The 25,175-nt window shown below is 31.1% G+C and overlaps 2 protein-coding genes across 2 annotated transcripts; one reads left to right on the plus strand and one right to left on the minus strand.

The window, feature by feature from the left end:
• The first annotated feature begins 2,332 nt into the window (after window positions 1-2,332).
• Window positions 2,333-3,583, plus strand: LOC107058052 (putative F-box protein At3g21120). The gene has a single exon (XM_015303349.1). The coding sequence runs from the start codon at window positions 2,333-2,335 to the stop codon at window positions 3,581-3,583; it is 1,251 nt and encodes a 416-aa protein (XP_015158835.1).
• A 10,546-nt stretch (window positions 3,584-14,129) lies between these two features.
• Window positions 14,130-18,522, minus strand: LOC102584556 (uncharacterized). The gene is made up of 4 exons (XM_006340197.2): window positions 18,174-18,522; window positions 16,440-16,553; window positions 16,269-16,339; window positions 14,130-14,563 (listed from the first exon to the last, which is right to left on the minus strand). The coding sequence occupies exons 1-4, from the start codon at window positions 18,351-18,353 to the stop codon at window positions 14,305-14,307; spliced, it is 624 nt and encodes a 207-aa protein (XP_006340259.1). The 5' UTR covers window positions 18,354-18,522; the 3' UTR covers window positions 14,130-14,304.
• Between the last annotated feature and the right edge of the window lie 6,653 nt (window positions 18,523-25,175).

A 25,175-nucleotide genomic window follows, 5' to 3' on the forward strand; every position in this document is an offset into this window, starting at 1 on the left:
TATGAGGAGCATATGAGTGCCCTTGTGCACCGCTGGTACAAGCCAAAGTAATCATTGACGAGACCAGGGTCTGAATCCTGCTAGAGTCCTATTTCACATTTTTATTTTAAATTTAGCTTAGTGCTCATGTTTGAGTCATTAGTGATCAATCGAATGCTACATTATCCGTTGATTGTTATTGAAAATGATAAACCTCGTATAGATTAATTTGTTTTTACAAAGAGCTTACTTTTGCATCCAAAAGAAAAGAAGGATTTCAAATATAATCTTGAAGACTAAATATCTAATTTTAATATATGTTTTTCTATACAAATATACGGGTGCCAACTAATTCTTTTTATTTAACTTATTGTTGTAAGTGTGTACTTCTATTAGGGCACAAATTAGTCATTTGTGACTTTATTGGAAATTTGCTAACTATTAACTAAAGTTAAAAATTATAATTGATTGTTTAAAAGAAAATTAAATTAAGACATGAAATACACTTCTTATTTGGTGTTTGTTGTCAGACTTCTAAAAATTTATTTGGGATTGTTGCATTTTAGTATTTATTACACACATACTTTCATAAAAATCGTTCTACAAATTTATAAAAGTTGATATGTGTCACACATGCGACACACATCGTTTTTCAATTAAAGAAGAAATATTAGAAATAATCAATCAAAATTATTACAAAAGAAAGTTCTATTAGCAGGGCAGACTTCAATGTGAAGCCACTAAAGCACATGCTTGAGGGCCCCATTTATACATTACTTCATTAGTTTTAATTTATTTGGTCTATTTTGATTTGACACAAAAAAAATTTAAAAATAAATAAAAAATTGAATCTTGTGGTTTAAAAGTAAAAATATGTTAAATACATCAAAATGCTCTTTAATCTCGTGATTTTAAACATGTCAGTACTCTAAAAAAATATTACTATATTTTTGGGATTATTTCGACTTTGCTATATATACCGTAACTAAACCATTTTGATGATATTTTCTCCTCTCTCCAAATATTACACTTGAAATGTGGGGTATATATTTTAATTAAACCCCAATTAAAACAGAAAAAATCAAATGAAAAGAACTAGTCAATTGAAAAAAAACAAAATTTGAGAGATTCTAGCTTTATTTTCTCTACTAAGTGTAAGATCTCACTCACTTGTTTCTTTACTGCAATATCCTTGGAGGTCGATGATAAGGGTAGAAGGTAATTAGTAGGTAGCCGAATGTTGTCTAGTTCACTTATCAATATCCGTTGTTTTCTTTGCTTCAATTCACATTATTTTGTTGTTGTTGCTACAAGCTCTACAACATGACTTCTTTCTTTTGTATTTTCTTTACATGCCATCTTGATCTTTTTATATGTTTATTTAAGTCGATCGAGGGTCTATTATGAAACAATCTCTTTACCTTCATAAGGTAGGGGTAAGGCTACGTACAATACACCACCATCCCCAGATCCCAGGAATTACACTATATAAGTTGTTGTTGTTGTCATCGTCGTGGTCTCGTTATTTTATACTGCCCTTTTACATTGATACATGTTTTAATTATATCATATCTTCAATTAGAAAGAAAAATTGTAGAATCATCCTATACCAAATTAATCGGATGGGCTGGTGGTTATTATGTCCTTTGTGTGCTGGTGTATCTAATCGGTAGAGAGGTTGTTTCTGGTAGATCCTCAACTCAAAAGAAACGTAAAGGCAAGATGGCAGGGATCATATATGTCTCTTTATTATAAAAAATAAGTAATATTTGCGTGATAGAGAGATTGTTTCTGGGTAGTTCAGGTGCGGTTAAAGTCAACACCGACTAGAAGTCATGCCGATCTTGCCACCAACAAACCTTTGACTTTGGCTGTGAAAAGCTCCAAATAGGCACACAGTAGTTTAAAGTAGGAGTAAAAGTCACTTGCCGACTCTTAGAAAGAACACTATTTTTCTTTACTTAGGTAGTTCTCCCGATCGTAAGACCCTTTATGAGTATAAGGTTAATCGAAGGCTAGGGAAAGTTTATTGGCAAGATGGAACCATTTCTCACCCATATTCGAATACGAGAGAGGGCTTTTCTCTTATCTCTCAAACTATAGGCATTGAAGTGATCGAGAGAAAGTAAGAATACTATTGCACACGCCCCCATTCGACCTTCATTCCCACCCTGCAGCCATAGTGATAGCGGCTATAGCATCCACCGGTAATGTGTAACTCAAAAGAAATGTAACATGAAAACATCTTCAAAATTCATTCTATGTAGGCTACTATTATGAATATTGATTTCAATATTTCGTTAAAATACTTTGTTTCCTTGATTAGTAGGGGCACTTTGGATAGAAAGAAAGAATGCAGGTCTCAAAGACAACGAAAAAGCAACATGTCAACATTTCTATACCCAAAGAAGTTGTCGTTGAGATATTACAAAGAGTACCTTGCAAAGATTTGTTTGAAACTTTAAAGAAAGTATGTATGCAGTGGTGTTCGATTATCTATAGTGGGAGTTTTGCCTACTCACACGTTGAATGCGGAATATTAAAATCATCATCATCGTTCTCACAATTGGAAGCCGTTGTTATTGTCCGTATTGATGGTACACGTTCCGTTACAGTTTCTGCATTGGAATGGCACAGTAGTTTTCCAAACTATCCTCCTGATGACATTTGGGAGACTAAATACATGTATACATTAGATGATGTATTGGAATTTCCACCACAAGTGATAACAGTAAATTCTGTGAATGGTTTTGTCTGTTTCTGGAGTTGCAATGCTCGTCTCCATGTCTGCAATCCTCTGACTGAAGAGTATTTCACTACTCCACCATATACATATGAAAATCGTTTTGTTCCACTCTGTCTTGCTGCAGTTGGCTTCGGGTTTTGCCAGCTTTCATATGAATACAAGGTGGTTATTTTTCATGAAGACGGTGAAGGATTTGAATCTGTTGAGATTAAACCATTAGTTTTTACTGTTGGAACTGACCGTTCGTGGAGGTCTCTGAAAGCAATTCCTGATACAAAATTTTATACGAGACATGAGAAGGGTGTACATGTGAAGGGGGTATTATATTGGTACATGGAGAGTTGTACTCTGCCACGTTGTCGGAGTAAGATCATTAAAAGCCTCATATGTTTTGATGTATCTAAAGAAGAAGTTGTTACGACTATGGTTCCAGCTGAACTCGATAGCCTAGAAGGAGGAGGTCGGTATGTATCTAGGATAGCAGAAAAGGGAGGAAACCTTTGTTTGGTAAACATAAGTTATGGTCCTATTTGCTCCCTCTTGATCAAGGTATATATTGCGGACACTAGTACTGATTTGAGTAGCTTCAATTCTTGGAAGAATGAGTTCAATGTGACTGTTCCTAATATGGCTTACAATATAAGCATCACGAACTCGTGGTTCGTCTCAATTGTTACTGATGACATGTTGGTGATTCAAATTATGAGTGAGAGTGAAATCTTTATTGATGTAGCAACTGGAATGCTGTTGAGTGTATTTCCTCTGTCTAGCTCTGCAATTGTTATCCCTTATGTACCAAGTTTGGTGTCTCTTTTCCATCGTCCCCCACCACTTTTGAACTCTTCTTTTACGTGCTAGGCTAGACTAGATCATTCAGACTCTTTAAATTTGTCGTTGGGTGTGTGTCTGATCCTTCCAAGTAGTGCATTTTTATGAAGGCTTCGAGGCAACCTTTTTCTATGAAGAATGTAAGCAGCATGGCTTTATATATATGATATTTGGTAATTCTTGTGAATTTCCAGTGTGCAAAGAAAAGAAAAGTGTAGAAAAAATTGCTATGCATTTGCAAGATTGATAAATTTGAACTCCTATTCTAGTTTCTCATGTGATCAAGAAAGATTCAAATTAAATCAACTATCGTTTTATACACTTATGCGATCTCAAGCTATTTAGACATTCCATAGTCAAAATTTACTGGACTAATCAATTCAAATTCACGCCGAATAGATCTACTAGGAAATGTAAAGAGCTTGTTACAAAAGAGGTTTTACATTTTCAGAGTTTTCGCCTTTGGTACTCAAAGGCAAGGATAGCTACTAGCCCCCAAGGGCATGGCCTATTGGAGAAAAGTCATCAGGTCTCAAGCAGAGCCGGACCTACATGTATAGGTGGGGGTGCACATGCATTCCTTAACTTTAGAAAAACAAACATCATCTTCTATATCTATATCTATATCTATATCTATATCTATATCTATATTTATCTATATCTATCTATCTATCTATCTATATCTATATTACCTTAAAAGCATGTGACTAAAACTCAACACCTCGGGCTGACGCCTTATGGTGAACCCGAAAGCTAATTGTGCCAAATATAGTACCAATAGATTATCATACATGTATCAATCTTAAGACGAAGCAACCATGTGCAACGCATGTGCGATAAATCTAGTTACCTTAAAAGCATGAATTCCTAACTTGAATGTTAAATTACTATAATATCTCTAACTTAGATTGTGACTTTTTCGATGAGTTGTAACTTTTCCAATAAGTTGTGACTTTTTTTAAAGGGTTGTGATTTTTCGATGAGTTGTGACTTTTTCAAAGAGTTGTGGCTTTTTCAATAAATTGTGACTTTTCCAAAGGGTTGTGACTTCTCGAAAAGGTCATGACTTTTCAGATAAGACACAAAAACACTTGTTCATAATACCCTTTGTTGATTATAAATAGAGGGGCTTCCTCTCATTTTTCAACCACAATTTTTTTAACCTTATACTCTTCTTCTTCTTGCATTTTAAAAAAAATTCGTGTGATTTATTGTCATTGAGTGAGTTCGAAGTTTAGCGGAATATGAGGTACCACTATTCTGATGAAGTAAATCGTTCTATCCTAAGAGAGTATATTTCATAACCTCGAGTACTTGAGGAAAATAATTTTGATGATATAATAATTTTTGTTTTTGCTTAATATATGCACTAGCATGTAATGTTCCAGTATATGAAGTTAACATGATGTAGTCTAAATTTATTTGTTTATAATAATTTTTGTTTTTGCTTAATATATGCATTAGCATGTAATGTTCCAGTATATGAAGTTAACATGATGTAGTCTAAATTTATTTGTTTTTATTAACAATTTCTCTTTTGATGTAGATATATGCTATTGAATATCTTTTTCCAAAATTATTAAACTTCTCAAGAGTTAGAGAATTGTCACGATTTAGTTTTATGATGCTCAAGACAAAAGAATGACTTTATTTATCAATGTTACTTATTTGATTTAGATTGTCAGGAAGTTTGCTTCAAAATAGTTTATTTTATAAACATTTTGTTTTACTTATTTACTATCATATCTCACACACACACACATATATATAAAAGAGAATCTTAGGCCCACCTACGTGGCGCCACCACAAACCAAAATTCCCTTTAAATATATTTATTTCCAAAATTAGTCTTCCCCTTTCATGAAAAGTTGCGACGTTAATGAAGAATTGAGTCTTTTATGAAAAGTTGTGACTTTTATGAAAGGTTGTGACCTTTCTGAAGGTTTGCAACATATCCAAATAGTTGTAACCTTTCCGATAAGGCACAATAAACATTTGTTCACACTACCCTTTGTTGTCTATAAATAGAGGGATTTCCACTCATTTTAAAACAACGAAAATTCTGAATCTCTTCTTCTTCTTCACAATTAAATATTTGTGTATTTTGCTCTTGTTGAGTGGCTCACTGACACATTGCTTATGTTACAAATCCTGATATGTATTTTAACAGTCATTAATTTATGCTTATGTTATTAATGATAAATGATAAGATGTAATAATTTTCATTTTCCTTTACATTATTACTGTTTGTTACTGCGTAATCTTGTATGTAAGACAATATAGTGTTTTAGTTTTAATGACTAATAGGTTTTAAGTATTATTTTATAAATTCCATGATATTAAATTCCCGCGTGAAGCGCGGATAATTTTACTACCCTTACCCCTACCTTATGAAGGTAAATAGATTGTTTCATAATAGACCCTCGATCGACATAAATAAACATATAAAAAGATGAAGATGGGATGTAAAGAAAATACAAAAGCAAGAAGCCATGCTGAAAATAACTAAGAAGAGAATAGGTAGCAACAACAACAAAATAATATGTGAATTGAAGCAAAGAAAACAACAGATAATGATAAGTGAACTAGACAACATTCGGCTACCTACTAATTACCTTCTACCCTAATCATCAACCCCCAAGTAGATTGCAAAGGAAGCAACTCACCAGAATCATCATCGATAATTCGATACCCCAAAAATTTATAATCCAAGTTTATTATAATCAAGAAACTAATCTGATGGAAGTTAAGAAACAAGTGAATGAGATCTTAGTAGAGAAAATGAAGCTAGACTCTCTCTTATTTTGTGTTTTTCAATTGACTAGTTCATTTCATTTCAATGCTGTTTTAATTGGGGTTTAAAATATATAAATAACCCCACATTTTAAGTGTATTTTTGGAGAGTAAAGAAAATTATCAAAATGGTGTAGTCATTGGAAATCCTTTTATCATATTTTCAGTACAACATAAAAAAAGTCAACTGAAATTTATTTTTTAGTTAACAGTACTAGTACTAATTTTTATTCGATATATTTTCAACTCGTCCAAATTCAATCAAACCTGCCCATTAATTATTTAGCTGTATAGACATTGGTGCCTGAATGAAGCTTGCTAACTTTGAATCCTTATTGTCTAAGTAAAGGTAAAAGGAAAAACAACCAAAGTTTGATGTTCCTCTTGTTTTCTTCATGATATGTTTAATGATTCATTCAAATGGAAATCCGGACTCTTTTGATATTACTTATCGTGTATTTTTTGGTTATTCTATGTGTGAAAAATAAAGATGATTTATTTGAGGTATAACAATTCTAGATATTTAGTGGAATTTTCTAGAGTGTTATAAAGTAATACATTTAGGATGGTATACTTATAGAGAAGTTAAGAGAAAGGAGGAGCTCGAAAACTCTACAACATGAAACTCGATAAAGTCATGACTCATGACTCACTTGGTTCGCAAAGGCCAAAAGTAGATATTGTGAAGCCGGTTCATTACATGAATTAAAAGTTTGTTAGTATATATTTATATTTGTTTACATGACTAATTGATAACGGAAAATCTTCATCATTTGAGAAAGCAAGAGGATTCGGGAAGAAATTGTTGAAATTTTCACCAAGGCGTGGTTCAAAGCTTCATTTGAGTTCTTCCACGATAAGTATGGGGTAGTTTTTAAAAATCACTTTTAAGGGCTTGTGTGAAAAATAAAGATGATTTTAGGAGGTACAAACAATCCTAGATATTTTGTGAAATTTTCTAGAGTTCTGTAGAATGATACCTTTAGTATATGTTCAAGAAATATGTAGATGTTCTAGAGAATTAGATATTTATACTTAATTATAGAATATTCTAGATTTTTTGTTAGATAGTTAGAAAATAAGGTTATCTAGATTGTTCTTGTAGATGTATCTAGAACCCTCCTTACTTAAGTATAAATAAGGATGTCCTTAGTCATTTGTAAGTTGTAACCTAACCCAAAAACATCCAATTCAAGAAGTCTTCTTTTATAATCAAGTTTTTTTAATCCAAAATCATTCTCCCTTTTTAGTTGAATCTTTCGATCTTAGTTAACAATATAATCTTGAGCTACCAGAACGTATATCCAATTATCCTTTTCTTCTTCTATTCTTTACCTTATGAATCATCATTGTCAAAACATATACAACAATCAAGTGAAATTATTTGTATCTGAATTGTAAAGAACAAACCTGGTAATTTCTAACTAGATATGTAAAAAAAGGAAAGGACAAAATAAGATAGACTGACGATACATTTGTATCTAGGAAGAACTAGTCTTACTAAGAAATAATAAAAGATGGGTCATGTGAAATGTATTAACATTCATGCAACAATCTCGCTCACTTCTCATTTTTAATTCATATGGTATATCATCACATTCATTGACTTGAACAAAGTCCTCATAGAATTGTAGTATTTTTTTCCCTTTCTTTTGCCTTAATGAGGAAGTAGTGTTTTTTCTTCCTTTGAGTCAGCTTGTTAGTGATTTTTTCCAACGCAATGGTCCTACCAAGACCTGAACTTAAATGAGAGATTCAGAAACCAAAATAACATACTGTTAACAACTCTTTGAATAATTAAGAAATAGGGAGCAAGATGAAGGAATTAGTATCTCTTTCTCTAAATGACTCGACTAGAAGGACCAACTCATTCAGACACTATCCAAGAAAGAGCTAATTAGAGTGCAATCATGAAAATTAAAACATGTTCATTCATAAACTAAAAGAAAAAACACATATTTTCATCATTGATGAAAATAAAAGGCATGTGTTTCGCCCCAAACACTTTCCATTGATAAGACAGGTGAATCGTTGCATAATCTAGAATAAAAAAAATCTAAAAAAACCCAATTATTTTGTATGATTTATGTTTTGTTTGAGTTTCTAATACTAGATTTGTGTTCTCTAGTACTGATTGAGTCTAGAAATGAGATTACAACATGTTTTGAGCTAAATTAAACTATTCACCATTGATGGTGATTGAAGAATTTGAAGAATATGCAAGCACATTTTTTGAAATCGGGGTTCTTTGAAAGAAAATTGAAGTTTCAAACATACTAGGATTTGTTCATCACATCACAACAAACTTAAATCTCAAATTTCGTAAAAAATAAAATTGATTTGATTATATGTTATGAATTTTGAAACTCATCTTGTTCTTGTGAAATTCACATCTTTAAAATTAAGAAATTTTAAAAGTGATTATGGAATCCAAAAAGTAAAGAAAGAGAAGATACCAAAAGTGTTGTACAAAGAGAATTATATTATGGCAAAAAAAAAGCATAAGAGACCCGCAAAAACACAAAAATAAAAATTGTGATGAGTGATCACGATCGGGCCTACCATACCCAATCAAGCTTTACAAAAATGTTTTAAGGAATTCTGAGTCATATAGTATCATTGTAGCATCACAAAAATTGACAAGAGAATATTCAAATATAATCAACATAAAAATAAGTCAATCTCTAATTTAATGAATGGTATTAGCACTAGTATCACCTTTTTCGATGGGCTCATTCATGACCAGGTTGATGAGAAGGACCCGATTGTTTAGACAATATGTCAAATAGAAATAAAAAATTATTAGAGTGAAATAATGAAAATTAAAACATGTTCATCATGAACTAAAATAAAAATTACATACGTTGTTTAGCAGTGAAAATAAAAGGCTTGTGCCTCGTCCAAAAAAATTTCATTGATAAAGATAGTGAATTGTTGAATAATCCAAAAACTTGCGCTCATATGTTGGCCAAAATAGGGATGGTGTGGTTTCCAACATGATCGTATGAGTTAACAATCCTGAGCAAGTAGTGGTATTGATAACTATAGTAAATTTGACCCCATCAATGACACTAGAGTGCTAACTTCACTTGGTGAGTTTATAAAGCTTTTAGGAGGACTTTCTCGCTGTAAGATTTAAAATCAAATTTTAGAAATATATGATCCTCAAGTTTAAATGACGAGTCATCAGAACAAAAAGGCAGTCAATAGTTGATTCCTAAAAATATTCTCATTGGAGTATCATCCACATGGGTTTTTAGTTGAACTTTACCACCTATTGATCATCAATCACGTGGGCTGCTTGTTGAAGCCCTGTAAATTCAAAAGCATCCGTTGGGGCTGCTTGGTGCAAACCATAGGAACAGAATCAAAAACACTCATAAGAATGAAATCGAAAGTAAACTGAGAAGCATGTTGTTTGGTGCAAATACGTAGAAAGAGCATTGAAAACTTTGTAAGAAGTGAATCGAAAGTATCCAGGGGGTCAATTTGGGCTAACTATTGAAAATCCATAAGAAATGCATGAAAAGTACACACGGGTGCGTGGAGCTGCATCAGGATGGTTGTTGCTACCCAACATGCATAGCTCGTAAATCAATAAAAGATACTAATAAAGACTAGATTTAATACATAAAAACATAGAACTATCTTTTAGTTCCAGCAAGGCAATATAACTTTGTTTGCACCAATTTCCCAATCATTTCAAACAAGTCCATAATAGATTTGATCAAGTCTCCTTTATTTCAACTGATGTACCATTTGATCAATCCGAACCTTCAATTGCTTCATAGATAATCTAGAAAAGGAAAAATATAATTAGATTGAAATTATAATAATTAAAACATAGTGTTCATAAACTAAACAATACTTAACCTGCCTCATTGGTCGTGATAAAAAGTTTATACTTCTATCTAAACGATTTCCATTGATAAGACAAGTGAATCATAGGCTTAAGCGGAAACTTGAGCCTTAGCTATGACCAAGATAGGATTAATCCAAGTCCTTCCATAGTGTTAATCAACACACCTGAACATGTATTAATATTGCCAAGTCCAAATAACTTTGAACTTATCAAAGTCACTGGTATACCTACATAACGGAACATTTGTGACCTTACGAAGCTCTCAGGAGGACTTCCTTGCATTAAGGTGTTAACACGCTCACTATTAATTTCTAGCAATTGTTGATCATTAAGTTTCAACTGTGGTAAACGAAGGGATGGGTAAAGGGGTCATCAAAACAAAATGGTGCTTATAAGGGTCTCATAAATGCATCCATCTTGAATTATCACCCACTTAGGCAGCTCGTGTCAACATTGCCACCTGCCGACCATCAACCACATGGGATGGTTATTGAAGCCTTAAGGCTATTTTTTAAGCGAGGAACATCTATTAGGGCTGATTGTTGAAACTCCATAGGGAAGTCATCGAAAAACCCCGCCGAAAGAAAAGGATCGAAAGTCATTACTAAAGGTCATGCAAAAAACAACGGCCAAAAGTAACAGACTGTGTTTTTTTTGTCAAAATCGATGGAAAAGTGATGCAGTCAGGTTCGATGCTTTTCAAAAAGCAACGGACTGTGTCATTTTTTTAAATATATATTTTCTTGAATAATGCAATGTCGTCCGTCATTTTTTCATAATTTTTATTTTTTTTAATTTCCAAAAAGCGACGCAGTCCGTCGTTTATTTTTAATTTATAATTTTTTAAATCTTAAAAAGTGACGGACAAAGTGGTCCGTCAACTTTATTTTTAAAAAAAATTCCGAAAAGCGACGCAGTCCGTCGTTTATTTTTAATTTATAATTTTTTAAATCTTAAAAAGTGACGGACAAAGTGGTCCGTCAACTTTATTTTTAAAAAAAATTCCGAAAAGCGACGCAGTCCGTCACTTTTCTCTAAATTAAATTTTGAAAACCTCAAAAAAGTGACGGACAAAACCACCCTAAAATCAAATATCTCCAATTCTCTCCCTAACCAACAATAATCAAATGTATAAATTAACAATTAAATAACACAATTCAACAAACTAATAACAAATCAAATATTACTAGAATTGAAAAAATAATAATAATTAAACTCTAACTTTAACAAGCTAAGGAAAAAAGGCAATGGGGATAGCGGGTGGCGGCGCCGATGGGGTAAGGTGACGACGAGACTATTGCTATGGGAGCGAAGGGCGATGTCGAAGTGGGGCGGCGACGGTGCAGCGGTCTAGTTTTAGAGAGAAGAGAGAGAAGAGAGAAAAGAGAGAAAGAGAGATGGGAAAATGGGCAAAACCTCGTTTTTGGTTCAACATAATTTTAAAATAGTGACGGACAACGTCTCTTTGTCCGTCGCTTTTTTAAAAATATTTGACCGACCAAAAAGCGACAGACTAAGAGACGTTGTCCGTCGCTTTTTCAAAATGTTTGACCTAATATTTTGACCAAAAAGCGATGGACTAAGAGATGTTGTCCGTCGCTTTTTTAAATAAATAATTATTAAAATAAATAAAATAAAGTTATTATTTGATTTATAAATAATTAGTTTTAATAAAAAGTGATGGAATGTGTCTTTATATATATTAAATAAATAATTATTAATTATATATATAACATTTTTTAATCACCGCCTACCCCTCGATCTATTTGACTCAAAAATCCGCAAAAAAAAGTGACGGACTAAGAGATGTTGTCCGTCGCTTTTTGTAAAATAATTTTAAAAATAATTATTTTTATTAAAAAGTGACGGACAATGTGGCAAATGGCGTCGCTTTTTGGAGCGACACCGTTCGTCGCTATTCTGTCGATCGATTTTTAGCAATTTTTTAGTAGTTAATAAAGACTAGTGTTGACAAATAAGAACACGTAAACTAAGAATTGTCTTTTACTTTCAACAAGCAAATAAGATTTTGCTTGCTCCAATTTCCCAATCATTTCAAACAGGTCCGCACTAGATTGACTGATACTCCTTTGTTTCAGTTGATTTATCATTTCATCAATCTGAACCTTCGATTGCTCTAAAATAATCTAGAAAAGGAAAAAAGATAAATCATATAAAGTAGGCGGTAAATTTGTGATCTTGTTGACACATAATGTGATTTGTTGACCCATGCCCAAGCTATGGAAACCTAAAGCAAGTAGCATCCTAATTGACTAAGGTTGTGTGATAAATTGAATTTCTTAGTTGATGTAGTAAATTGATAAACATTTTTATCACATGGGGCAGAGGTATTACAACACCTGAGCCACCATAATTACATAATCAATTCACATAATCCACGGAGCGGCTCAAGCTAATTAGTGACCTAAAGCCAAAAATAAATTGGAGGTCTAAATTTTAATTAATTTTTTTTATATCTGAGATTCAAGTTATTTCTTTCTTTTTAATTAAAAAAGTTTTATTTTTTATGGTCTTAAACTAAAGATATATATACCAAAATATTTTTTAATCTTGTGGTCTTAAACATATCATGTGGAAGTTAAATTTAAAAATTGATCCATAAAAAAGAAACATTCTTTAATGTTTCGAAACAAACTAAAAAAATGATAAATAAATTAAAAAATATAGTTTTTTTTTTTTGTTAAAAAAAGCTTATAATAATTTTACTATTACTAAAAAAAATAATTTTGGGGGCCTAAGGTATATGCCTCATTTTTAAAGGCATTGAGCCACCCAAATTGTTTCCAAATTCATTCAAGATGCAAGTTTAAAATACCATCAATGAACTCTAAGGATGTTGCTCTGGGAGAACCCCATACATAAAGTGAATTTTTTAAGAAGTTGTCTTCCTGTTACGTTTCTTTTGAATTGAGGGTCTATTAGAAACAGTCTCTCTAACCCACAAATATGATCCTTGTCATCGTTCCCTTAAGTTTCTTTTGAGTTGAGGGTCTAGCATAAACAACCTCTCTATCCTGCAACGATAGAGGTAAGGTCTGCATACATCCTATCTTCTCCAAACCCCATTGATGTTACGAAAAAGTGTCAAATACACCCATGTATTATTAGAATAGTTCAAATATACCGATTGTTATGTTTTTGGGTCAAATATACCCCTCCCGTTATACTTTTGGTTCAAATTTATCCCTTCCATTATATTTTGGAACAAATTTGTCCTTAATTTTAACGAAGCGACACAAGTCAAACTCAAAATCAAATAACAAATTTTAAATCAAAATCAAGTTAGAGAAGCAATTTTAGGAAAACATTATAACCAATGAAACCTAAAGATCAATATTTTTTTTGGTCTCTTAGACAGTTTTAAACATTAATATATATCACGTAATCGAAATAGTCCTTAATATATACTGTGAAAATATGTAGTGATCACTTCAAAATGTGTATATAAGACAAATGATTAAAGTGATCACTTTTAAACTCCATACATACTAGCACATAATTTAGTTTTGAAAATTTCTTTCTCAAGGAAATTTAAAATACCATATTGATTTACCTACCGTTCTTGGTGAATTTACTCGATATGAATTTGAATTAATCAGACTAATGACTTTCGAATACCAAATGCCACAAGATAAAAACACACACTAAAATTTAAAAGGTTGTAGCAACTTCCCATGAACAAAGTATCCAAACAACCAATAAGGATTGTAGTGGAGTAGTAAGTACTCTTTCATCCTTAGAGGTCTCGGATTGAACTCCTCAAAGTACAAAGTCGCCTTTGTTAGGGAGTGTGAGACCTCCAGCGCAAATTCAGATTTAGTCGAACTCCAATACGAGCTTTTAAAAACACACATATAATTTTTGTATTCATCTTCTAATCCTTGAAAGAGAGAAAAAACCTAAGCAAAGAGTATTACATTATACAGAAAACTGTGTTTCTATAACAACTATAAGTTTATTGTACAAATTGGTAAACTATAAATTTTATTTGATTTTTTTCATTTTCAATAATAACAGAAAATCAAGAATGGCTCCTCCAGTCTATCATTCTTGCAAATGCAGAGTTCATTTTTTTTTACCCTTTTCTTCTCTTTGGGCTTAGAATGAACTCGTCGTCGTCATCACTACTATCACTTTTTAATCGTTTCTTCGCCTTTATATCACCGTTCTTTGATGCTTGCTGTGGCTTTTTTGAGCTCTCGGCTTTGCTAATGAATGGTCGCGGAGGAGGAGATTTAATAGGAGTCCCCATTCGAATTTGCTTTTGCTTTCTCTGTTTTTTCTCGAACGCCTTCTTTGATCTCTCAGGTGATAATAGACCATGCTCCATCAACCTGCATTTTACATGCCTCAAAAGTCTTATTTCAACTCTATTTGGAAACTCGAAAGCATGAAAGGACAATAAAAACAATACTAGTAACTTTTATTCAATCCATTTTCAACTCATCCAAATTCAACCAGACCTTAGGCATGGATAGCCCTCCATAGTATAATGGAAGTCACCAACCTAGGCCATGGGCCTTCATGATCACTCATTTACACAACAAAGCGGTGTAAAATTTTTCCAGCTTCCTAATACTCAAAATCTCCAATCTCGCACACACAAGGCCTGACATTACTCGGTTTGTAAATATTCTTTCTACACTCATGAAGGAACCAAAATAGTTCATTTTATTGCTGAGTGAAAATGCATTCTACGGCACCTTCAACGAAAATAAAAGGCATCTTAGACTACATAAAAGGAAGAAAAAAAGCTAGCTAGTTGGATATAAGGAGCACATCTAGCTATATTTTGTATCTCGGAAAAACTGTTGTCTTTAGGTGTTCGAGGAAACTAAAGACTGTTACATTTCCTCAGTTGAACCAAACGAGAGAACAATTCGGCTATGGAATCAACTCGTGAAGTAATACGGATGAGAAGAATTCTTGAAAATTTGTATTTCTAGCAGAAGGGGCTACATTTCCAATCTATTGCGAGAAACCAAGAATCCAGTCTGCTATGCCGATCGCTTCATCAGAGTCAGCTAGCAAAAACTTTCAGCAGATTTAACAACACTAATGAGCAGCGGGCGGATATACTCCAAAAAAGACCGTCATTTTGGAGAAGTGGGAGAAAATCAAGTGTCTATTTAAGATCACGAATAAAATATGTGTCGAAGATCAATTTTTTGTTCTTCCAGAATGTCAACCACACGAACACATCAAGGTTGACTAGTGTCAAAAGAAAGTGTAATATTCTGATTCTCTTATGAAAACATAAATCTAGAAGTTTCTTGAATCAGTATCTTAAATTTGTATGTGCTGCTAGTTTATCTAGAGTCTTCCCTAGACTAGTATATAAGTGTTTTCTAGCATTTGTTACCAAAACTACAAGTAAAATCGAAGCCTAAGCCAAATCTCTGAGAACCCCTTTCTTATACTAAAATTACTACAAATATTAATCTTCTTTCACTTCAAAACAAACTTTGTTCCTACTCTGTCTACAACATGATATTCTGATATGAAAGAGGTAAGTTGTAATAGTTTCGTAACAAAAAAAAGATTTCACTCTTGCCAAACCTTAGTGGACCTTTTACCTGGTAACAATGCTGGTGGAGGTAGCACGTACCTCGTAGAATTAGTGTGACGTGCACGTAAGTTGACACGGACATTATTCTTATGAAAAAAGAAAAAGAAAGATTTTTCTCTGCAGTGTGAGAATTTAAAGCCACTAGGTAGGACCTAATCCTGTTGTGGAGTCTCATACAGGGAAAGTGGCTGAGGTGGATTCAAGAGCAGTTAACAATATTGAGAAATGAAGACACAAGCAAGCACACTGCTACTCTGTGTTGCTCGGACTCTTCAAAAATGTTGACGAGCATGTGTAGGATCTTTCAAAAGTAGTGCATTTTTTAAGGATCCGACACGGGTGCGATAATATTTTTGAAGAGTCTGAACAAGTGTATTTCTACACATAGCTTACAGATATAAGGTTGCAAGACAAGTTTTTTGTTCTTTTTATAAGTAGAAGATCCAGAGGCAAATGTCAAGAAAACTCACCAAAACTCAGCCATTTCACTTGAAGGTATCTGTTTTGACAATGATTCATAGAATAACCTCAACGGTTCTCGCTGTTGAAGAGAAAACACAATATTAAAATCTTGGACCAGTACGGTTTTCCATTTAAATTAATTGTTAAACAGATCATGAAGGAAATAAGGATTATATCACCTCTTCAGGAACATCAAACTTCTGGCCAGCCAAGGAATACACTTTCTTCACTCTAGTTTTGGTTTGCGTTTTCGTGACGGTCTTGGATGAAGTTGAGGTTGTCTTTCCTTTCACCTTTACTTGGACAATAAGGATTCAAAGAACTAATTAAGGTCATCATCGTCAAAGCAGAATAAGCTTCGGTGATTAATTTCTATAGAACTAAATAATTGTAATGAGTAGGTGGGGTTGGATGAGAAAACTCAAAGAAACCAATTGAGATATAGATACATTTATGTTCTAAATTATCAATTTAAAGGTAATTGGTGTTTAGAGAAAACTAAATTCATGGCCTAAGCGTAATACAGTTACTAAGTCACACATGCATCTTAGTTTAACCCTATTCACTCAAAATACAATATCCAATTCAACACGAAAAACAAATCAACAAGAAATCTCACACTCCCACGAAACAAGACAAACAAAGACAGGAAATGAAGAATCTTTTAACTACTCTAGAATATCAGAAGTTTGAAGAACAAGGAAAGTAATGATCTTTCTTTTAAACGAAGTACCTCAGTGTTAGAGACGATAAAGAGAGTTGAAAGGGAAATCCTTAATTACTCCTAAGGAAAAAGGAATACTAGTAATCAATACTTGCAACACGAGAAACGCATGATCTCTTGCAAATGTTACCTCAAGAATATCAAAATTTGAACCATAAAAAGACGATCATTTGCAGATGCTACCTCAATCTTTTATCAATAGACAAATTATTAACTGATATTGTTATGAAATAGATCTCGAATAGAGCAGAGTTTATACAGAACATTCATATTACAGATCAACACTAGTTTAACATTGAGATTGATTGACTGTAAAAAACCAATGATCTTCTTGCAGATGTGCACCTCAATTATTCAAGAATATCAAAATTTGCGCATAAAAAGATGATCTTTTACCTCATAGATTCAAGAATATCAAAATATGAAGCATAAAAATTTGATCTTTTTGCAGATGTAACCTCGATCTTTCACTCAATAAGCAAATTATTTACCAATATTAGAGCTAAATGGATCAAAATTAGATCAGAATTTATCAAAAAGCAATGATCATTTGCAGATGGGCACCTCAATTTTTCAAGAATATCACATTTGATGCATAAAAAGTTGATCTTTTTACCTCAAATTTTCAAGAATATCAAAATATGAACCATAAAAACATGATCTTTTTTGCAGATGTAACCTCAAGCTTTCACCAATAGACAAACTATTTACCAATATTACAACTAAATGTCTAAATGGATCTCAATTAGAACAGAATTTATCAAAAAGCAAGAATCATTTGCATATGGGCACCTCAATTTTTCAAGAATATCAACATATGAAGCATAAAAATCCAATCTTTTTGCAGATATAACCTCAATCTTTTACCAATACTTGAACTAAATGGATCTCAATTACAACAAAATTATCAAAAAGCAAGAATTATTTGCATATGGGCACCTCAATTTTTCAAGAACATCAACATATGAAGCATAAAAATCCAATCTTTTTGCAGATACAACCTCAATCTTTCCCCAATACTTGAACTAAATAGATCTCAATTAGAACAAAATTTATCAAAAAGCAAGAATCTTTTGCCTATGGGCACCTCAATTTTTCAAGAATATCAAAATATGAAGCATAAAAATCCAATCTTTATACAGATGGATCTCAATTAAAGCAAAATTTCTCAAAAAGCAAGAATCTTTACCTCAGTTTTAGATACATTAATGGCAGATTTACCCTTTGAATCTGCAGATGGCTTAGATGAGATCTGAATAACCTTTTTCTTGATAACTGATGAATCAAATTTGGGTTTTGAAGATGACCCAACTTGATTATTACTGCTAGGTTTCCCCTTCACTACACTAGATTTAGTCTCTGTAGCCATATCTTAGAGTACCTTAACAAAATTTTCTTGGTTTTTTTTTTCTTCTCAATGGTTCATTGGTATCATCTAATCTACCACTACCCTTTTGTCACTGTAAAAAAAAAGTGTAAAATTGCTAAAGATAGATTTAACAGTGAGATAAACTGTTACAGCATATATTTCATCAAGGATTTTTAACAACTTTTAGGCATGTGGACTGGTGGAATAAAGAGTAGAAGGGCAATAATAAAATAATTTCTTTTTTATTTTCAGTCATGTGTGTACTTATGTTGGAGCTTGATAATTAATGTTAAGTCACGCTTTGTAGGGTTCATTTTTTAGGAGCGATCCTCACCATAATCTTTTTTTATTATTAGGGCTCAAATGTTCTTGATTAAGAATGTGGAAATTCTAACCATTTCACCATAACTTATGTCGATAGTAGTCAAATTTTCAAGTATGAGACAGTTAATATTCCACGTCTTTTAAAATATTAAAATATATTTAACAGTATATTATGCCCAAAAATGTTAGTAATAGACTTGGCATGTTGTGCCCTTTAACTTGGATTTTACGTTTATGTTCTTAAACTTTGAGTGTGCATAAGAAGACACCTAAAATTGAATAAAATTGAATAAATAAACGCATGACACGACCTATGTGACATCCTATATGGCAAGTTGTGTCGTGCATGGTGTCCTAGATGTATTATGTCATATATGACTCATGTGTTTATTTGTTCAATTTTATACAAGTTCAAGTAACTATTTGTGCACACCCAAAGTTGAAGGACATAAATGTGAAATGAGACCAAAAAGTGCACATTTATGTATTATGCCTATGAAATTATATGAGAGGATATTGAAGTTTTGTTTGGACATGCAATTTGAATTTTTAAGTTAAAATGTCATAATTTCTAAATTAAAAATAATTTATAAAATTTATCATCTTGTTAATTTATCTTTTTAAATAGTTATAAAAATATTTTCTCGATCTAAAATTATGCCAAATTCTATGTTATATGTAATAATATTCAAAGTGTATTCATGAATTCGTATGATATTTTCAAGAATTGATTTCGTAAACTACTCATTAATTTCATACTAAGATTTTTAAGTAGCAAATTATAGTATGATTTTGTAAGTGAAACTTAAACAACTCTAAAAGATAAATATAACTTTTGTGATTTTACTTATGAAAAAATATTTCCCCAAATGTGTTACATAATCTTTATGTTAATTAAATAAAATAATGAAATAGTTTTTCTTGAGATTATAAGATCTGTCATTTTTACCTACATTTGTATAGCTTTCAATTTAATTTCTCTATATACATTTTATTTAATAACTTGGTATGCACTCTTGATACTTATAAGTTCTTACTCTAATATAGTTGTAGAGTTAAAGAAAATTAATCTCTTAGATAGAAAACTACACTATATAAATTTAAAATTATTTTTATGAATGTATTATGGGTTGACTCTTCTCAATTTCTTTGTGTGTTTACTGCTTACTTTTATATTTGAACCTCCTTAATAAATTATTTATGTGTTTACTGTAATATACATATCGTGTCAAAAATATATACAATTAAATATTACTCTAATACATCTCCCTTCTGCATCGAAAAATAAATAATTTGGTAAAAAAAAAAAGAAATATGATATATCTTATAGCAGGCATAATGTTGTATTATTATACATACACAACATTCATAATTCAAAATGCTTTCTCATTTTGAATTTAAATATATTTCCACATTGAAATTATTTATTTATATGTTTTTTTTCTTGTTCATAACAATAATTATTGTGTTAACCTTTTGCCATGTGTTTTCGTAGAAGTATATTTTTTTCACTTATGTCCTTTATATTGCTCATCTTTTGATATATTATGTTAATAATTATACAGTTTTTTACTTTTACAAAAAAAAAATTAATTGTACTTTTATTTCATTAGTAAAAATCTTCTTATTATTTATATTCAACAAATATAATTTCAATCACTATATAAAATAAACTTCCATGCAAATTAGAGAGAAAATGTAGGATATTGAGATTTGATATCAAAATTCAACATCTTTTTAGTATTGCTGTAGGATCCATTGATTGCTTAAAGTTGTCATGACTCGTTAAATAAAAGATCATTCAATATTATTTTATTAAAAATCTATCAATATTTTGGCTATATTGTTATTTTTGCATCATATGTAATGTGATATGTAATTTTTTTTTAAAAGATTTTTTCTATCAAAAAATTTGAGTTACACAAATTACCAACATGGAAAATTATCATTATAAATTTTTCATTTGTTACTTTACACTTTTCGCCGTCAGATCGTTATGATAGTAATAAATAAATCTTATTCAAATAACCAAGTTATGACTATATATTTCGGCCATAAATCACATAAAAAGGGATCATTACAATAATTATTAAAAATGAACCGAAAAAAACTAATTTATGAAGAAAAAATTAAATGTCATGCAAAGCCACCAAATCAACGAAACAATTGTAGTAATTTATGTACCAAAAATATTAAAAGGTGGCGTACATGATCCTCCGTCATGAAATTCTTCAAAATTTCTCCATTTCTTTATCGTTAGTTTCTTCTTTCTTTCTCTTCAATCATAATCAAACAGCTCAAACAATTGAGAGAGTGCATATACACACACAATATACTACTATGCTTCCTCTAAATATGCTTTTATGATCTTTGTAAGTGTAATCAGATTTTTGTTTAAATGTGATTTTTGTTTTACACATGTTTGGATTCATATTTTGAAGAGTTGATTTAAGAAGATGTGGATGATGTAGTTATTTTCCAAAGATGTGGGTTATGATGTTTAGATGTTTTTTTTAGGGATAAGGTTAGTTATTGTTTGAAATTCAAATTTTAAATTAATTATTTAAAATTCTTTTTTTTTAATTAAATTTTGGTGGGTGTTACCCCAATTTTATTAATAATCATAACAATACCATAAAATAATGGGAAAATCACTTACATGTACCCTTTTTAAAAAATATTTACGTCATTTGTCAACATTATTCTTTTAACCATATATAACAATTTGGCTAAATGACAGTATTGCTAAAAGTTGCGAATGACAGCACTTTTTGCTAAGTTTAAAGGAACAAAATTGTTTTAAGTATTGCTAAAAGTTGACAAAAATGGTAATAAATTAAAAGTATATTTTAAAAAGTGGTAAATTATTAAATAAAAGACCTTCACTTATGTAATTTTTCCTAAAATAATTGTGTCCATGGGCCAGAAAATGTTAAAAAAAGAAAAAAAGAAAAGCTTAATGTGTACAATTTGTTAGGACCAACCCATTTCACCTCTGTCTTCTTTCCTTTTCTGGAGACTTTCCAAATTCCACCCTAATTTTAACTTTTCCTTCTATTTTCTTTTTTCCCGTTGAAAGAATTGTCCCTCATTTATGTGTTTGATATTTCTTCAGTTTCCTTTGGAGGTGAAAGATAAGTCCAATTTCAGTTTCTTATCATGGCTAATTTAAGTTTTTTTTTCCTTAAAGGACGTGGCTTCTTCTTTTTTTAATCCGGATTTAAAGTTTTTTCTTTCTATTATTAAATAAAAATAAGCCATGTTATCTGGATATAATTTAATAAAAAAATTTAAGGGAAAAAAACTACCGCATTTTCCCTGTGAAAATCCACATTTTTTAATTTTCTAATTTTTTTGACAATAAGTTTTTAATTATTATTTTTTATTAGTAATTTAATTATTTATTTATTTTATTATGAATTGAAAGTTTCCTCTAGGCATGTTATCCGTAGATTTAAGATTTAATAAATTAAAAAAGGAAAAAAAATACTACCCATTTCCCCTACGAAAACCCACAGTCTTATTTATTTTACTGACAATATTTTAAATTTTTATTAGATTATTTATTAATTATTTCTTTTGAATTGAAAGTGTTTTTTTTGGTCAATTGGCAGTTTTTAAACTACATGACATTATCCCATTTGTCCACTTATACTCACAAATACATAGGACAAAAATAAATATTCTAATTAGAAAATAAAAATAAGAGTCCAAGAAAATTTAACCACGTGTAGAAACTGTTTTTTTAAATAAAAATAAAAATAATAGAAAATAGTTATATTAACTGTGGTAACTTTCTAATTCTTTTTAAAAAAAACTTTTGAAATATCTATTGATTTTTTAAAATTTAAATTTAAATTTAATAACTAATGCAAAGTAAAATTATTTTAAAATTTTAATTTTTAAAACTAAAAAATGGAGAAATTTTGTGGTGCTGACATGTGATACTTTTTCTTCTCCTATTATATATAGATAGATTTTTGCTCATAAACATTAAAAAAAATATAAGTTATGAAAACTATCAAAATTGTCTCAATTCTTCATACAATCTTAACAAATAAGCAAAATTAATAACAAAAGTATAATATACTATCATAAAGTTATTCTAAAATAAACACAACATTTCTTGATCGAACTTCAGAAAATATGAAACATGAATATGAGATTTTCAAATCAAGCTTTTTGGAGAATTTAGAATTTCATCTCATGAGTTGATATTGTTTTATTTAAAAATATAATTAAGACTGGTTTTAAGAGTCGCCACTTAATTTTTACAGGAAAATTAAGAAAACTTATTTTTTAAAAGATTAAAACAGGAAAATCGATTGAAAAATATTTAAAGAGGGGTTCGAGGTTCCTATTAATATTCTAGGAAGGTTTTTAAGGCACCTAGAATATCCGCTAATGCGATTATCCGACAATTAATTTTATTTGGCTAAAATAATTTAACTTTAACTTAAATTGCAAAATTGAGTTGCTTTATGGTTAGAACTATTTTAAGAGAAGAATATTATCCAAGTGAAGTATTTTGTAAACTTATTTATTTATTTATTCATTTTTTAAGTCAAGTAAGAAACGAATAATTTAGTTAAGTGATTAGTTCAAAATGAGTGTTTTTTAGGGATTTGAAAATTTAAAAACCTTAAGATTAATAGCAAATAATGACGAGTAAATAAACACAACAGAGAAAGGAGGGAAAGGGATTTGGGCCCAAATATGGTTTTCCTGTCCACCTGGGCCAGTATTTGGGCCCGTTTTTGTTTTGGGCCTTTGACCCAAATTTTGCCAGTTTTTGTACCTGTCCTAGACTAAATTTCGAGATTTATTCCTTTGGGCCTTAGGCCCATCTTCCACATGTCCTAAATTCCAACAAGATAATAATAAATGAAATGACAAGGGCTTAGGCCCAAAATAACAAAATACAATCTTTTATGAAGATCAGGCCTTTGGCCCAATCTTTTCAATCTTTCGATCTGTTTCAAATTCTTTCATCTTCGGGACCTGTACGTCGATTTTTAATAGGCTAGTCGACTCGGATAAAAGTGGAACATGGGCCTCCGTGGCCCAAAGAAAGATGCGAAGATAGAGTTTGCGAAGACCCAGACAAATTCCACATGCAAACAAAGAGAAGTGCGAAATTAAAATTTATTTTACGATAATTAAATAGGTCAACAATGAACTGTAGATTAATTCAGAAAATTCGAAATGCAAGAAAAAATGGCATCATTATATGAATAAATATAACTTGTTGGGAATCCCACAGAAGGCACAAATGAACTGAACACATTTTATTTTTATTTTTAATGAAGGGGCTATATGATCAATTTTCAAGCGATTGATTCAACCTTGAAGAATTTATATAAACCGAGACAACAAAATGACGAATCCCTATCAAACAAAGCTTTGCACCAAACTTTAAATAAAAGAAATCATGACATACAACTGAAAAAGAAGTTTATTCCACCAATCATGGAAACATACATCCCATATTAAAGAATTACTATGAACTAAATATGATAAATGAGATTACCACACTTTAACTAGCAAATAACATGTTGGGAGCTGATTTCTAAGCTATAAAATAATGAACAATTAGCCAATACCTAAAATGACCCTAACCGAAACAACAATTCTACTCTAAGGACAACAAAATTCCTTGGGTACTTTCGATCAATCACCTAGCTATAATTCATGTTTAAAGACAACTAAAATCTTAATTAAAACAAAATAAAATATCAAATGAAAAAAGGTAACTGTAGAAGTTACAGTGTATTAAACTTTTTAAATTAAAACATATATATATATTAAAAAAAGAACAACTTGTTTAATGCCTATTTCAAGCAAAATGTTCACCCACATTCGATACTTATAAATAGTTTAATAATGCTATGATGAATTTTAATAAAGCGTGATTAAGAGTTAAAGAAATATGTATAAACACATGTCATGTATCTATCAGTTTAATGTAAACATCCAATAAATCTTTATTTACCTGGGGGAGTTAAAAATAAAAACAGAAAAATAAACACTGAAGCAAGTAATTAAGAGTAGTGCATTTGTAAATTGCAAGTAGTTGAAGAATAGTAATACCAAACACACTTCAACTCAAAATTTGATTACGGCAAACTTGAAATAAGAACAACTTATAAAGCATGGTAACAAAGCCTACAACTAACACTATTGGGAAGAAAACTCTTGATTGAAGGTTAGCATGCTATTTCAAACGGATAAGCATATGAAAATCATGGTCAACAGTGCCAACTCTCGCCTGGTAGCCTACTAGCAGATAAAAAAAAATGGCCAACAACGTGAAAAGGAAAAGGACTAAGGCAACCACACCCTTTACATGTCGCATTAAGGAGACAGAATCATAGCTTCACCACCAACAAGGCGAGGTTAACAGTGGAACAACAAAAAAAAACAGAAAAAAAAAGAAAACCCACTCGAAGTCACACAGAGCCATCAAGACTCCCAGCAAACAAACTAACGAAAACCACC

This window comes from Solanum tuberosum, unplaced genomic scaffold (genome assembly GCF_000226075.1).
Source record: "Solanum tuberosum cultivar DM 1-3 516 R44 unplaced genomic scaffold, SolTub_3.0 scf00017, whole genome shotgun sequence".
NCBI classification, from domain to species: Eukaryota; Viridiplantae; Streptophyta; class Magnoliopsida; order Solanales; family Solanaceae; genus Solanum; species Solanum tuberosum.

Excerpts from the sequence above, each read along its gene's own strand:
- LOC107058052 (XM_015303349.1), top strand. The coding sequence starts at position 2,333 with ATGCAGGTCTCAAAGACAACGAAAAAGCAACATGTCAACATTTCTATA.
- LOC102584556 (XM_006340197.2), bottom strand. The coding sequence starts at position 18,353 with ATGGCTACAGAGACTAAATCTAGTGTAGTGAAGGGGAAACCTAGCAGT. Across the intron at positions 16,554-18,173 it reads TTAATGTATCTAAAACTGAG|GTGAAAGGAAAGACAACCTC; the intron begins GTAAAGATTCTT and ends GTCCAAGTAAAG. Across the intron at positions 16,340-16,439 it reads AGTTTGATGTTCCTGAAGAG|CGAGAACCGTTGAGGTTATT; the intron begins GTGATATAATCC and ends TCTCTTCAACAG.